This window comes from Pomacea canaliculata, linkage group LG9 (assembly GCF_003073045.1).
Source record: "Pomacea canaliculata isolate SZHN2017 linkage group LG9, ASM307304v1, whole genome shotgun sequence".
Lineage (NCBI taxonomy): Eukaryota > Metazoa > Mollusca > Gastropoda > Architaenioglossa > Ampullariidae > Pomacea > Pomacea canaliculata.
Window position 1 is genome coordinate 26,794,702 of NC_037598.1, and position 17,795 is coordinate 26,812,496.

The window sequence follows — 17,795 nt, forward strand, 5'->3', positions numbered from 1 at the left end:
ATATACTAGCGGAGACCATACCGTCTCTGAGCGCCCTAACACCTGTAAGCAGCAAGTCCAAGAGGGAGGCCCGTTACAAGTAAACCCAAACTTTTCTTGAGACCTTATCTCTGGCGTTCATGCCTTTGTTGTCGGTCAGGTTGTCGCTGGCATCGACTTAAAAAACCGCCCACAACAAGTTCTGCCTTTAGTTCTTCGCGGGCAATAGGTTGGGTTCCCTGGTGTAGGGCATCAACACGGATTTTACACACGTACCTGTATTATATGCAGTACATGGGTACAATATTTGCGGTATAATCATATCTATATTACAGACACACACACACAGTCTAGATCAGTGAGTTACCGAACCCACAAGTTTCATATGCACATTCACCGAACCCTTCTTTAGTGTCATCACGAATTGAGGGTGTGTCTTGGCCTCCGTGGCGGAGGCTCCGCCGAACCCCTGAGACCGACTCACCGAACCCCTATGGTTCGATCGAACCCCGGTTCAGAACCACTGGTCTAGATATATCTGTATTATGTACAGTATACATACTATCATATCTACAGTCTAGACATAGCTATATTATATACAGGGCATAGTATAATACGTACAGTGTAAACATACATTTATTAAACACAATACATAGTAGAATATATACAGTCTAGATATACCTATAATATATACAGTACATACGTAGAATATACACAATCTAACATTCTAGACATACGTATATTATGTACAGTACATACAACAATAGATACAGTCTAGACATACCTATATTATATACATTACATACTACAATATCTACATTCTGGATATACCTATATTTTATACTGCTCATGTGTACATCATACACAATCTAACATTCTAGACATACGTATATTATGTACAGTACATACAACAATAGATACAGTCTAGACATATCTATATTATATACAGTGCATACCATAATATATAGTCTCGACCAGGGCCGTGCTTAGGGGCAGGCGGACGAGGCATCTGCCTAGGGCCCCGCGCTTTTGATTGATATGGTAACTAGGCATATGGAAGTGTAGTGAGCCGTATCTTTGGCCGTGTGATCGTGGCGTGAGGGCCCCGCACATTCCCTTTGCCTCGGGCCCCGCGGGGGCTAAGAACGGGCCTGGCCCCGTATGCATGAAAATCGACTGAGGATATTTCCAAGTAGCTGCTAGTCCCGGAAAGCTAGTCGGGACCTACTCCCGATTACGGTCTCTCCGAGTTCCGCATGCACGAAGCGCTACTCGCCCTCAACTAGCTCTCCGGGACTGGCTGCGGGAAAACCCGAAGGCTGTCAGTGGAGGTGAAGGAGGCTAACTACTTCCTATCGTCACCTCGTTCTTTCCTTACATCGAACTGTCGTCTCTGAGGTCCCACCTACTTAATTAGCAAGTCATTGTCTCAATGTTCGGTATTTGACCCTGTTGTAGTGAGTCAAGTGACTCAGAGTGTGAGGCAGCGATCTCTCACCTTGGTGTGTTTGCGTGGTTACTAGCGGAGACAAAAAAAAAGTTAGAAAATAAACAAAGGGGCTGGTGAAAGGATTTGTCAGAGAGTAGACGGGATGTCAACTACCAAAGGGAGTTGTATCTTGTGACTATATTACATGTGCAAAAGTTTAAAATGTTCAAGAAATAAACATATGGGCAAGGCGTTCCGACATTGCTTGTAGAGATCTCCCTCAAGCATCCTGTTTTATTTGGTAATCACAGTCACAGTCATAACCTAAAAAAAAAAAATTCATGAGGAGTCAACATGCAAAAGGTGAATACCTGCATGTGGGTTGGCACTAGAAGTGCCCTGAGTGCAAAGACAAATGAAGAGCCTTGAGCCTTGAGCCTTGAAATGTAAATATTGACTATATATAGCCTGTGTTCAGTCTAAGGTTGTGTTTAATTCGTTACATTATTACACAGATAATCAAGATGATGTATAATTTAACAGTTGAAAGCAAGTGACTATTTAGTATACACACATCGATAGAGGAGTTCATTGCATTTACAAAGTGTCTACACACATGCTAAACACACAGAGTGGCATTTAGAGAGGGCAACATTGTAGTTTATGTCATTGACCAATGACAACCATTAGAAATACCAGAGGTTAATTTTAAGTCTGCTAAGTTACAAAGCAAGTGCTCAGTTACAAAACAAAGTGGTACATCGTAAAAAAATGAATGGCTTCATAAAAAAATTCCTAGTTTCCTACATCTATTCTAGGAATATATGCATCTATTCTAGGACCATACCCTTCACACTCACACACCTTTCACTTAGTATTCAGCAGTTGAAATGATAAAGGAAATGATTTTGTGTATATATATATATTTATTGCTTCTGCACTTATGGAATAGCATTAGGTTTGCCTGAATTTAATAAAACAATTCTCTTGCAGTGACATGTTCAGATATTGAGTAAATGTCAATTTCCTGACAATTTACTAATTGCAACAAAAACCCAAATTCTTCTGCTTGACACCAATGATCTTATAACTAACATGGGCAATTTTGTTCAAGCTGTTCCTATCATGGACAGACAAGCACAACATTTGTCATGTTTAACCAGTGCTTGTATTTGTGGGCATTTGATTTTATAACCTTTTACTTTAAGAATTCTTGAAGAAACAATTTGTGTAATCTAGCACTTTTTGACTTGGTTCATTCCTTACATCTTCACCAGTGCACTTAGTTCATGTTTTTCAGAGTGTCATCAGTTTGTGAAGCTTATGATTCAAGAATCTTTATTTTTTTCACCCTTTCAAGGGTCTATAGAGATATTCACACGCATTACTATATATCTTACATGCAATATCCCTCACACATACACACATTCGCTGGTCAGTTTGTAACAGTTAATACATTCAAAGCTAATTTTTTGCCTCACTCACTTGTTCTTTCCTTCTTCTAGCAATCTAGCCCTTTAATGCAAATTGCATCACAGCATGTGTAATCAAATAAATCAAAGTATATAAACACATGTACACAAGCAAAAAGTTTTGGAGGGAATGTTTCTGCCCCTCCATTTCATTCTTACCTAAACACAGATATATACACATACATTCTTACTTATATCTGCATACATATATAAAATATCCCCCTTACACATACACTCACTGAGGCTTATATATACACAAGCCACATGCACACACACATATATATAAACCTCCACGACACACACACCTACTCATATCAGTATATAACGCACACACATTTGCTTATGCATGCATGTGTAACCCCCACCCACACACACACACACAGCCTTATATCTGCTTATATACATAGATGTAAACCCCCCATGCACATACACTCATCTCTGCTTTTATATATATACATGTAACCTCCTTTACACACATACTCATATCTGCACATATATATTTATCTAATACCTCCTGACACACACACCTACTTACTCATATGTGCATATATATATATTTAAAAATAATCCTGCTACACACAGTCTCATGTCTGCTTATGTATATATACGTAAACATCCACACGCACACATCTGCTTATATATATATATATCCCCCCAACACACACACATACTCATGTCTGCCTATATACATATGTATATAATCCACAGACACATGTATCTGCATCTACATAAAATATCCCCCCGACACATTCCCCCTACTCACTCATATTAGCATATATAAATATAATTCCCCTCCACTCATACACACTTGTTTCTGCTTATGTATGCAGGTGTAGTCCCACCCCACACAGCCTCATATCTGCTTATATATATACCACCTACACACACCTTCTCACTCATATCTGCATATAGATAATCCAACTACGCACACACACAAACAGCCTCATATTTGCTTATTTATAACCCTGGCACACATAGTCTTATATTTGCTTTTATATATATATCTGCATATATAAAATACCCCCTGACACACACACACCCTATGCACTCATATTTGCATATATATATATAATCCCCCCTCCCTCATATCTATATATATATTTAATGCCTCCCAACACACACATCTCTGCTTATATATGTAAATCTCCCCACATACATATATTTGCTTATAGATATACTACCCACATCCACACATGCATATACTCATATTTACTGATATAAAATATGTAAACCTCCCCCTCCACACACTTATTTCTTCTAGATTACCGTCCTAAGTAAACAAACTTAGCTCATCTAATAAGGGTCTGTTTATTTGTTGATTAGAGTTGAATAGATAATGAAATTACAAAGTATGTAGAGCCTTCTCATTTCTAGGGTTTCATTTTGTCTACATGTTTTCTTGTTTACATGTTTTGTACTGTAGCATGGTTTGTTTTGCAATACTTCATGTGTGGTGCATTCAGCAACATTACAAGCGCCTTACAAATTCAAGTATTAATATTATGGATAAGTTTACTTTATTTTTCATTGGAGTCTGAAATCAAGTTGCTGTCGATAAATCCAAGTATTAAGGACATTCACAGGCCCAATGTGTCTGCATGTCTTTGTCTTTTCCGCACAACCTTGATCCGGCAATGAAATTCCTTTAGGGGCTCGCCGATGCAAACCATTGGTGATTCTCGCCACAGTACTAATAACAGTCGATTTGTCTACATCAGTGAATTCTCCACACACTTCTTGAAAGTTTTATATTTGTGGCAAAATATCGTAAAGTGATGAGCACTTGTAGTGACGATGTTAGTGTGCCTTGCCGACTGGTGACAGCGATCTCGCATGCCACTACAGCGGTCATCGCTAGAATGTTCTCTCGACTAAAATGAAGTTTGCAATACAGTTTTTAATTCATCCAACGATATTTTGCCACAAATATCAAACTTTCAAGAAGTGTGTGGAGAATTCACTGATGTAAGACAAATCGACTGTTATTAGTACTGTGGCGAGAATCACCAATGGTTTGCATCGGCGAGCCCTAAAGGAATTTCATTGCCGGATCAAGGTTTGCGGAAAAGACAAAGACATGCAGACACATTGGGCCTGTGAATGTCCTTAATACTTGGATTTATCGACAGCAACTTGATTTCAGACTCCAATGAAAAATAAAGTAAACTTATCCATAATATTAATACTTGAATTTGTAAGGCGCTTGTAAATGTTTGCTGAATGCACCACACACGAAGTATTGCAAAACAAACCATGCTACAGTACAAAACATGTAAACAAGAAACATGTAGACAAAATGAAACCCTAGAAATGAAAGGCTCTACATACTTTGTAATTTCATTATCTATTCAACTCTAATCAACAAATAAACAGACCCTTATTAGATGAGCTAAGTTTGTTTACTTAGGACGTATCTAGGAAGAAATAAGTGTGTGAGGGGGAGTTTACATATTATATATCAAGTAAATATGAGTATATGCATGTGTGGATTGGGTAGTATATCTATAAGCAAATATATGTATGTGGGGAGATTTACATATATAGCAGAGATGTGTGTGTTGGGAGGCATTAAATATATATATAGATATGAGGGAGAGGGATTATATATATATATATGCAAATATGAGTGCGTAGGGTGTGTGTGTGTCAGGGGTATTTTATATATGCAGATATATATATAAAAGCAGATATAAGACTATGTGTGCAGGGTTATAAATAAGCAAATATGAGCTGTTGTGTGTGTGCGTAGTTGATTATAGATATGCAGATATGAGTGAGAAGGTGTGTGTAGGTGGTATATATATAAGCAGGAATGAGGCTGTGGGGGTGGGACTACACTGCATACATAAGCAGAAACAAGTGTGTATGAGTGGAGGGGAATTATATTTATATATGCTAATATGAGTGAGTAGGGGAATGTGTCGGGGTGGGGGATATTTATGTAGATGCAGATACATGTGTCTGTGGATTATATACAATGTATATAGGCAGACATGAGTATGTGTGTGTGTTGGGGGGATATATATATATAAGCAGATGTGTGCGTGTGGATGTTTACGTATATATACATAAGCAGACATGAGACTGTGTGTAGCAGGATTATTTTTAAATATATATATATGCACATATGAGTAAGTAGGTGTGTGTGTCAGGAGGTATTAGATAAATATATATGTGCAGATATGAGTATGTGTGTAAAGGAGGTTACATGTATATATATAAAAGCAGAGATGAGTGTATGTGCATGGGGGGTTTACATCTATGTATATAAGCAGATATAAGGCTGTGTGTGTGGGTGTGTGGGGGTTACACATGTATGCACAAGCAAATGTGTGTGCATTATATACTGATATGAGTAGGTGTGTGTGTCGGGGAGGTTTATATATATGTGTGTGTGTGCATGTGGCTTGTGTATATATAAGCCTCAGTGAGTGTATGTGTAAGGGGGATATTTTATATATGTATGCAGATATAAGTAAGAATGTATGTGTATATATCTGTTTAGGTAAGAATGAAATGGAGGGGCAGAAACATTCCCTCCAAAACTTTTTGCTTGTGTACATGTGTTTATATACTTTGATTTATTTGATTACACATGCTGTGATGCAATTTGCATTAAAGGGCTAGATTGCTAGAAGAAGGAAAGAACAAGTGAGTGAGGCAAAAAATTAGCTTTGAATGTATTAACTGTTACAAACTGACCAGCGAATGTGTGTATGTTGAGGGATATTGCATGTAAGATATATAGTAATGCGTGTGAATATCTCTATAGACCTTGAAAGGGTGAAAAAAATAAAGATTCTTGAATCATAAGCTTCACAAACTGATGACACTCTGAAAAACATGAACTAAGTGCACTGGTGAAGATGTAAGGAATGAACCAAGTCAAAAGTGCTAGATTACACAAATTGTTTCTTCAAGAATTCTTAAAGTAAAAGTTATAAAATCAAATGCCCACAAATACAAGCACTGGTTAAACATGACAAATGCTGTGCTTGTCTGTCCATGATAGGAACAGCTTGAACAAAATTGCCCATGTTAGTTATAAGATCATTGGTGTCAAGCAGAAGAATTTGGGTTTTTGTTGCAATTAGTAAATTGTCAGGAAATTGGCATTTACTCAATATCTGAACATGTCGCTGCAGGAGAATTGTTTTATTAAATTCAGGCAAACCTAATGCTATTCCAAAAGTGCAGAAGCAATAAATATATATACACAAAATCATTTCCTTTATCATTTCAACTGATGAATACTAAGTGAAAGGTGTGTGAGTGTGAAGGGTATGGTCCTGGAATAGATGTAGGAAACTAGGAATTTTTTTTATGAAGCCATTCATTTTTTTTATGATGTACCACTTTGTTTGTAACTGAGCACTTGCTTTGTAACTTAGCAGACTTAAAATTAACTCTGGTATTTCTAATGGTTGTCATTGGTCAATGACATAAACTACAATGTTGCCTCTCTAAATGCCACTCTGTGTGTTTAGCATGTGTGTAGACACTTTGTAAATGCAATGAACTCCTCTATCGATGTGTGTATACTAAATAGTCACTTGCTTTCAACTGTTAAATTATACATCATCTTGATTATCTGTGTAATAATGTAACGAATTAAACACAACCTTAGATTGAACACAGGCTATATATAGTCAATATTTACATTTCAAGGCTCAAGGCTCTTTAATTCATTTGTCTTTGCACTCAGGGCACTTCTAGTGCCAATCCACATGCAGGTATTCACCTTTTGCATGTTGACTCCTCATGAATTTTTTTTTTTAGGTTATGACTGTGACTGTGATTACCAAATAAAACAGGATGCTTGAGGGAGATTTCTACAAGCAATGTCGGAACGCCTTGCCCATATGTTTATTTCTTGAACATTTTAAACTTTTGCACATGTAATATAGTCACAAGATACAACTCCCTATGGTAGTTGACATCGCAAACCCGTCTACTCTCTGACAAATCCTTTCACCAGCCCCTTTGTTTATTTTCTTACTTTTTTTGTCTCCGCTAGTAACCACGCAAACACACCAAGGTGAGAGATCGCTGCCTCACACTCTGAGTCACTTGACTCACTACAACAGGGTCAAATACCGAACATTGAGACAATGACTTGCTAATTAAGTAGGTGGGACCTCAAAGACGACAGTTCGATGTAAGGAAAGAAGGAGGTGACGATAGGAAGTAGTTAGCCTCCTTCACCTCCACTGACAGCCACCGGGTTTTCCCGCAGCCAGTCCCGGAGAGCTAGTTGAGGGCGAGTAGCGCTTCGTGCATGCGGAACTCGGAGAGACCGTAATCGGGAGTAGGTCCCGAGTAGCTTTCCGGGACTAGCAGCTACTTGGAAATATCCTCAGTCGATTTTCATGCATACGGGGCCTGGTCTCGACATATCTGTATTATATACAGCCTAGACATAACTATAATATAGACAGTACATACGTACCTATATTATAATAAATATACAATCATACACTCATAACTATTTCCCTTCACGTGACAGTGTGCCCCTCCTTCGGCACTGCTCTGTCACGAGCTACAGGCTCCACGTGCATAGCGCATGAAGATTGTCTGGGCATAGACTGTGACGTCACATTTCATCAAGTGTACATCAGCGGCAAGATGGACATCACCTTGAGGGTGTACCCTGAACAACACAAGGTGATGCTTACGGCCAGTGGACAAAATCACGATCTCAGTGATGAAGGTTAGTCAACGCTTTCTTTAATGCCACGTCAACAGGTTGACTAACCCTGACCATTATTTGTAAACAACTTGAACATTATACTGAAGGCAGATTAACAAAGCAATGAACATTGATCATATTTACTGTTACTATTGATAACAAAAATCAATTTAATTCGATATGATTACGATGAATGTTGACTAGTGACACAGAAGCTGAGTGATGTCTTCCAATCTTCTAGAAGCCTTTTAGTCGGATGTGAATACTTCAGAAGTATTGTAATCCTGAAATCGATGAACAGAAATGGTGAATCATGTTCAGGGGTAAAGACAGTGGTGACTGGACTAACCGTACTCAAGGTGTTCAATGTCAAGTTCAAGGTCGGCGTAGAGTGGCAAGGCCGTGAACTTCACTTCTCTCTGAGCATCTCAGCATGCGCCTTGGAACATTGTCTACCGGAAGTACCGCTGATGAAGAATCTTCGCGTCGAACCAACAGGTCGCCGTAAACGTTCCACGAGAGGTGAGAAGTGAGCGACTACTGTCTAGTGTGACAAGTGGCTGTATTTTTCACATGCAAAAGATTTTTCTCTATTTTTTTCTTTCGAGTCGGTGTGAAGAGTGAGTTTATGTTGTGAGGCAGACGGTAGCTGTTTTTTCTGTCTGGTTTGACTCCCGTCTTGATGCAGTGCTGACAGCTTTGTGGTGGATGAAACACGTGACTGCCTACCGTAGTGATGATGTTGCACCCTGAACATTTTCAGAACATATTGCTTTTACTGTTTGCCTTAACGCAAAGAAGACTATTAGCGAGATGTCAGTGGAGTGCTGCCATATTATTTACAGAGCGTTTTCTTAAGATGGGGCCACTCACTTCCGTTACATGTTGTAATACCGAGTACTACATGTTGCCTTGCCATATAACTATATTATGTGGTGATTTTGCCGTAGCATATACCACATATAGCCACATTCGATAATAATTTATTTGCTGTAAACTGTGATCATGTTGAGTGCCATCTAACTACATTATTATGATTTTTCCAGTACCGTGTGACTCATTAGCTAGGTTTTTAACCTGGAGTAACAAGTGTTGACGAACCATAAAACCACATTCAGTCCTGTGTTTTGCCGTATTATGCGATCCTTTTACTATTCACCCGACAGCCGTACTCCTTCCAGCGTCTTTCCGTAGCATGTGACCCTTTTGAGGACTGAAAGTTACCTAAACATATAAACACATTATTTAGTGATTTGTGCTGATGCTAAAACCATCTTACATACTGAGTTTTGCCGTAACACACCATGTAGCTTCGTATGATTTCTGTGTGGTTGAGTTTTCGTACCATGTTCTCAGTCTCTCTCTCCTCTCTCACCAAACTTCTGTTAACCCTGACATTAGTATAATTCCTGTCTTAATGATCACATAGAAAAGTGACACTTTGCTGACCTCAGTGTAATTCCTGTCTAACTGATCCCATTAACAAGTGATAGTCCTTAGAAAATTAGTCACTTCACTGTGCAGATCTCCTGGGACGGTTTCTTGGCAGAATGGATTCGCTTCCAATGGATGGCATTACGAAAATGTTTTCAGACTTCAGTCTTCCAATGGCAGACATTGTAGAACAGTTCAATGGGATTCAAGAAACTATTTCATCGGCGGTAAGGATACGTTCTAGAAGTTAAAATATGGTGTGCTTATAAAATGTGGGATACTTCTAGCAGACAGAAAAGGCTATCACTGTGTTTACTAACCCTGCTGTTGGAAAATTGCGGTTATTACTTCCAGATATGCAACTAAAGTAGTATATATCAATGCTTTCACTTCCAGATACCAATATTGTTGGATATATCAGGGCTTTTACTTCCAGATACAGCTATTATTGGGATTTAAATATCGTCAATTGCAGATGCAACTGTTATTGGGTACATCAATTTTGTCACTCCAGATAAAGCTGTTTCTGGATGTATTGAAGTAGTTATCTGCAGATAAGTTGTTATTGGGTATGGGAAGATTGTCACTACTATTAGCTGTTATTGAAAATGTCATCTTTTTTATCTCCGTATTCACCTAGCCATGGTTAGGCTGTAACTTCGAGAAACAGCTGCATTTGGATAGGGCGATTCCAGAAACAGTTGTATTTGGATATAGGACAGTTCCAGAAGCAGCTGTTTGGAATATGATATCTGTCCAGCCACAGCTTGGTGGGGACGTGTCCCAGTAGAGTGGGACACGCGATACAAGGGCATTTACTACTACAAAGACATCTACTTTACATCTCATGTTACCACAGTGACCACTTTCTTGTATCTGCCTTCAACAAGATTTCTTCACGCAACTTAAACTTTATTTAAACAACAGTTCACCTCCTTTTAACGACATCCTGGCATCAGCTGACCTAGGAATCCCTATGCTTTGTGTCCCTCACAGGGAATATATTTCTTCTACTAGCCTATCAAATCCTTTACATTGCTTGGAACATCCTTGAACTAGAATCCTCACTCAACAAGTGTCACCAAATAAAACTCTTGACCTTCCTAATATTTCATGTCGGCACATTGCAGCTAGAACCAAAGAATACGCCAAGCAAACCCACGCTGACAGCAGAGTTTCGAAACCCTCTGGACCACAAAGACAAAGGGACCTTCCCGCTGCCAGGGGAAAATGGCGAAGTGAACTTGATGTTCTTTGTCTTCTACTTCTCATATCCCATGGGACCATGTCTCTTTGAGATTGGTGAGCAGAAAACGATTCCAGAATTACACAAGTTGCAGGACATTCAGTCCAAAACAACGCACAAGTTGCTGACAATAATACAAGTAGTTGAATAATTACTGTAATCAGCTATAGTTACAAAACCACCAGTTTAAGTGTTAGGAGTATTTCTCGAAAGTTCGCTAGACAAGTCAATTCAGAGAACAAACAAGAGTTTTATTTTTTAAATGCATGCTGTTTATTACTAATATCGCAAAGCACACATCAATGTCTATCACACTCAAATAACCAGATTTTACCTTCCAACAGAAGACTGCAAATTAAACTTTCTTTATTTAATCCGAAACATGCGACTTCTGCGTAATACAGTTGTGTAAAGGGCATTATTGAACACATGGATTTCTTAACTCTTTACTACTCTTTTCTCCATAGAGGTTTAGTCTGCAACAAGCAAAACTGCTGGGTACATGGTCGACTATTTCGTTCCATTCCTAACTTTATGTAAGATGGAACCATTTAGTGAATCTTCAACGTAATGCTTGCATTTTGCTTCAGGGTTCAGCGCAGGGGGAGCAATTGGTATGTCTTTAAACTTCGACATCAAAGCCATTGATTCCTTCTTACAGGTATGTTTTGATACCGTCTTGTTCTTAAGCTGTCCAGTATGTTATTATGTTTCCACAAATATGATGTTCTAATTTACTTACATGCTTCTAACTTTGTGTCATTCTGTCCCGAGTTTTGATGAGTTAATGGTGATGTGATGAGTTGATCCATCAGGTTTCTGTACCGTTCCAGGTTACTAACGGCTTTACAACACATACAAAAGCAATTTCTTATTTGCAACACTGGTAAAAAAAAGTTTATAGGTTTATTGCTGTTGTTTCACGCGTTTTTTTGTCCTTTTCGTGGAGATAATGTTTGATGATGCATGGAATCATTCTCTCACATCGCTCATTTCTTGTGACCTAGAGTTGGGAGAGGGTAGAAATGATGAATTGCCTCAGCCAGCAACGAAGGCTGTTTCACGGATAACCAACCTCTACAGCTTAAACAAGTTCTACGTGAAGACAAAGACCCGCGTACCCGAGATAATAAGATCACGGACCCTCAACATGAGGGCAACTTGCCGAAGCTCGATAGCATTTTAGGTTCTTACTACTATTTTCTCATATCAACTGCTCAGTCAGCTTAGTTTATAGTATTGTTAGGGTTCACTTCTACCATGGTGTACATGTAAACGTCATGCAGTGTGATTGTCTGTGCTGCTTTTGTATTTTTTCCTAAAACTTCGGGTGAAACTGGTTAACAAGATGGCGCGCCTCCATTATGTGGTATAGTCGTACCTTATTGCACTTTTCCTGTCTTTGGCTACCCTCCACTTTGGCATTTCCAACTTTCCAACTGATATCTTACCTCAAGACTTGGCCGTCCATTCGAAGAAGAAGCGGAAGAGAGGAAGGAGTGGAGGAGTTCAGTGCAGGCTGAGGAAATTTGATCTTAGTAACAGGCGTAAATCTCCACCTCTACCTTCTGTTCTGCTTTCTAATGTTCAGTCCATCCGAAACAAAGTTGATGAGCTCAAGACACATGTTAGATGCCTGCGGAAGTTGAAAGAAACTTGTTTCCTTGCTTTCACCGAGACTTGGTTGAAGGAGTCCGACAGCGACAATGATTTATGTATCAGCGAGTTTGGCCATCCCATTCGCTTGGACTATCACCAACAAATCCACCAGTGCATGTATGTGTCTTTATATAAATGAACGGTACTGCAACACCTTTGTGGTCAGGGAACGACTGTGCACCACTGATCTTGAACTGCTGTCCATTTCCCTCTGTCCTTACTACCTTCCCCGGGAATGTATTGAGCTGTTTTACACCCGAGTGCCAACGCCAAGACCACCGCTCACCTGATCACCGACGTGAGACACAAACTAGATGCCATTAGCCCGGACGCTCCAAAGTTTATCCTCAGGGACTTTAATCATTGCTGGCTTACCAGGATACTTAAAATCTCTGAGCAACATGTAAGCTGTTCCACCACACAGAGGAACTCTATTCTGGACTTTGTGCGCTGTCCCTGGTGCTTACAAAGCTCTATGCTTACCATCCCTGGATGTGTTGTACCACAATAGCATTCTCTTGGCGCCGGTGTACAAGACAGTGTGTCGGCGATGTACACCGGTGGTGAAGACAGTTAGATGTTGGACAGAAGAAGACACAGTCATACCGTCCAAGGAAAATGTCATCTTTCCTAATAATATACCCTGGGTAACGAAGGAACTAAAATCTGTATTGAACAATAAAAAGCGTATGTTTTATACTGGAACTGCACACAACAGAACATTAGCCAACAAAGAGGTGTGCGATGGCATTAGGGAGGCGAAGAAAAAATATGAAGATAAAGCTGAGATGCAGTTCAGTAATGATGAATTCAGGGCAGCTTGGCCTGGTATTAAGAACATGTCCTCTGTCAATAGCAAGGATATACTATTGTTAGTAAGAGGACTATTTTGAATTGAATCAATAAAGTTGTATTGCATTGTATAATATATAAGCCCAAGACACCTGATCATTACTGTATTGGAGGTGACAAGTGCCAAATAGTTGCACTTGAGCGCTTAGAGACCCCCACAGTCACTTTGAATGGTTTTACCATTAATTATTAACTTCGAAGCACAATCACAATGGTAGCGGCTACACTATTTAACAAGTATTTAAACACAAATAATCGCGATGGTAGTAGCTATCTGAATTCTGATTGTTGAAAATTGCATCAGCTTGATACAACCCATCTGCTATCTGCAGGGAAGCTAGTTTTCCTGAGATGTTCCTAGATGTTGCACGCCAGTAATAACTATGTTTACTATACTCACCAAAAGCTGTTTACTTTATTCGTCCAAAGTTGTGTGCTTACTATATATTTACTATATCAACAGTTTTTTTCTACTTTGTTTCTTAATTCATGTTGTATTCTACAGACTGAGATCAAACCTTGGATATCAGGTAAAATAGAAGCTTCTCTAAGTTTGTCTATCGTGGTGGCTAAAGCCGGTATAAAGCTGACAGGGTACCTGCTGAAAACGGCGTATCCCCTCACCCTGACAACGAACTACACCAAACAGCCTGTCATTTCCACGTGAGTAGACATCATCCTCATCAAATATATATATTTTTTAAATGACTATGCAATTAATAACAATTAAAAATAATTAAATTGTCAACACTACGAAATAGCCCCCTGAAAATTTGCTTTAAATGTTGCTTTAAAAAAGCTTTTTTTAGCATTTTCCATTCCAACATGAATTGTGTTATTGTACAGTTATGGATATTGCAACGAGGCCGTACTTTATATCAAAGCCTGCAGCTGATTGTATCTTTGCATTTCACATCAACCAAGCTGGTTATTGCTTTAGATGCGACATAATCATTATTATGATGTAACATTGTTTTCATAATCTAAAGATATTTTACAGTGAAATTTTGGCTGAGAATTAGTGTTGTGACCGTCATATAACATGGTGAAAGAGTGGAAAAGTGCAAGAGATGGTTGTGGCCTGCCCTAAAAGCGTTTAGTGAACGAAAGCATGTTTCTGGTTTGTATCTTCATTGCCTGTAGTTGGTGAAAGAGAGTAAATGAGGATATTCCTGGTTTCCTTTTCTAGAGAGTGACTTGTGACAGAGTGAAATATTGTTCACTTTATAGGAAAGCTCTTGATGTGGAGCTGATACCCTTGGAGCTGGTCTTGAGGGCCTGGGTAGAGGTGCTGTTTGGACTGTTTAGTTGGGACACAGTACTCTGGCACTGGAGTGCTGACCCTATTCGCACCAACGTCTGGAAGAAAATCGTCAACAAAAGCGATCTTGGACCACCTCGATTTCCTTACTGTGACAGAGTATCCGAAATGTGGTGAGTTCCTCGACTTTCGTGTTGACAGGCTAAACTTGTGATCACTGTTGTCAAGATGCGTTTGCTGAAATATTCTAGAACTCAGACAAAGGAGTTTCACGAGACCTATTGGCGAAAGCGCAACCAATGTGTCCACCTGAAGCAATTTTGTAACGAGTGCATTACATGTAATGCCGAGTCAGGTGATCTCAAAAGTCTTTTGCTTCATGCTTATACTTCACTGCCTGCAGGGCACTGCACTCTCTCACCTAATTGCTCTACGTCACCTAATGGACCCACATCACCTAACTTGACCTATGCTCTTTTGTAGCGCCCTTACAGCTTCACCTATAACCACTTCCCCACATGTCTTTGCTTTGCAAAATTAATTGTTTTCCACTTTACTTAAAGTTTTATCTTTTTCTCTGCGTACCGTACTATCTTCCTGTCTGCTTACGCCATGTCCTACTCTAGACATTTTCTCAGCTATTCAATGAGTACAGTAATGCTGAGTAACCAAATAGCAATTTACTTTCACACCACATTAGGCGCACATCAAGGATGTCCCCTATCACGGGTGCTGTTTAATATCTTCTCGGAGAACATCATGCTCGAAGCTCTCCACGACCATCATACTTCCCTCTTAATTGGAGGACGACCGATCTGAAAATTACGCTTTGCAGACGACAAAGACCTGTCAGCCAACTCATAACTGTAAGACCTCACCAACAGACTGACAGACAGTTTAAAGTTCAAATGTACATGAAATGGAGACCAGTACTGAAAAGAGCAAAGTTATGGTCATCGGTAGCGGCAAAGCAGAGATCTGTATGAACGTGGTACAATGAAATATGAACGAAGGTTTGAAGAGGTCAGCAGCTTCGAGTACTTGGAAGCCACCCCTCTCCAAGAACGGCAGCTCCACGCCAGATACCCACATCAGGATCGGACAGCAACAGCGGCAATGGCTAGGCTAGATAGGATGTGGCATAGCCATGAGATGAGGTTCACTACCAAGTACAAGTTGTACAAATTCCCGGTAGTGCCGATCCTGCTCTACGGATGTGACACGTGGACTCTGCTCGACGGGACGGAAAAAAGAATCCAGACATTGGAGAACACGTGCCTGAGGAGGCAGCTCCGGATTTCATCCAGAGAACACAGAATCAACGACTTTGTACGATACAAGATGGCCACAGTCGTAGAACAAGATGTACTTTCAATAGTCAAGCGACGTAAGCTGGTTTTCTTTGGTCACGTGACTTGGCACGACGCCCTGTCGAAGACTTATCCTGGAGGTACCCTGAAGGGTGGCTGACGCCGCGGTGGTCAGAGGAAGAACTGACTTACAAAGGTCAAAGACTGGACAGGTCGTCCTGCACAGGACCTGCTGACTATTGCCCACAATAGACAAGATGGCGGCCTGTCAGCTGCTAGTCTACCCATGTGATCCCCCAACCACAGGTGGAGGTTAACGGACAACTGACTGACTGACCGACTGATAGAACTCGTGATGCGTTGTTTTGTTTCACAGTTTCTCAACTATAATAGTGCTCACTGATGCGTCTTGCGTTGGCTTTCAAACTCTATTCAAAACACAATTTCCTCCCTGGAGCTCAAACTAACCTTTGTCAACCTCGCCTCGACTGCGAGATCTCGAACATTTACTATTTTTCTCAGTTATCCGTTTGTTTGTTCACATGTTTTGGTCTATGTATGTCTTCTCTTTTCGTCTGTATTTTTATCTTTTGTGTTTTACTTTTTTTTGCGTGTAAAGCTAATTAGAAAAAAGAGAGAAATACTGTATTCAAATTATTATTTTTACTAAAGGTATTATGCTGTCTATGTTTGTATTTCTTTGCCTTTTTTCTATGTATGTAGTGTGTATTTATTTATAGATATATGTGCCTACCCCCTCCTCTATCTATATACTTATAACATTTGTTCCTAACATCTCTTTTTTGTCTAATTCTTTATATATATATAACCTGAACATAATCTCTCTTTCGATATTTATATGCATGTGTTACCCTCACCTTAACCCTAAACTTTCTTTTCTATGTATCTAGAGAGTAAAAAAAGAGAGATAAATATCTGTTCTCTGTGTTCTTATATATATATATATATCAATATGTGCCCAAACTCGTGAAAAATGTGAAGCAACGTGACTGGCGCCATGACTAAAAGGGTACATAACTCTGTAGACTTGTTATCTCTCCTGGCAGCTCCAGCAGACAGAGGAGAGACATTGGACAAGCTAGTGCAGGGTGTCTGATCAGACAAGTGGAGAACCGACACCCAAACGATCCTGCCTTTAAACTCGAGGTACCTCTGTTACTTGAGCCTAAGAATAATCATGTTACATGCACCTCTACGGTGACGTTTGAACGAGACAAAATTCTGTGTGAAGAAGTTAATATAGCATCAACAATTCTTAAGCAGACAAAGTTATTAACATACATTACAAATATACATTAAGCTACACAAAAATTATATTTTCTCCGTAAAACAAATTCTAGCTGTTATAGTGTCCTCTCTGAAGCTTCCTCCGTCGATTCCAGTGTTCGACAAGAACGAAGACAGACACAAACCACTTGCCAAGTACACTGTACCTGTCTTACT

The 17,795-nt window shown here is 39.6% G+C and overlaps 1 protein-coding gene across 1 annotated transcript in view; it reads left to right on the forward strand.

Annotated features, from left to right (window-relative positions):
• Positions 1 to 17,795, forward strand: part of LOC112571455 — a 58,059-nt gene that overhangs the window by 27,655 nt on the left and 12,609 nt on the right. Inside the window, exons 29-36 of the mRNA XM_025250433.1 lie at positions 8,387 to 8,590; positions 8,891 to 9,091; positions 10,094 to 10,230; positions 11,134 to 11,305; positions 11,840 to 11,910; positions 14,266 to 14,423; positions 14,991 to 15,194; positions 17,399 to 17,498. Coding sequence (XP_025106218.1) covers positions 8,387 to 8,590; positions 8,891 to 9,091; positions 10,094 to 10,230; positions 11,134 to 11,305; positions 11,840 to 11,910; positions 14,266 to 14,423; positions 14,991 to 15,194; positions 17,399 to 17,498 — 1,247 coding nt within the window. The remainder of the gene's footprint in view (positions 1 to 8,386; positions 8,591 to 8,890; positions 9,092 to 10,093; positions 10,231 to 11,133; positions 11,306 to 11,839; positions 11,911 to 14,265; positions 14,424 to 14,990; positions 15,195 to 17,398; positions 17,499 to 17,795) is intronic.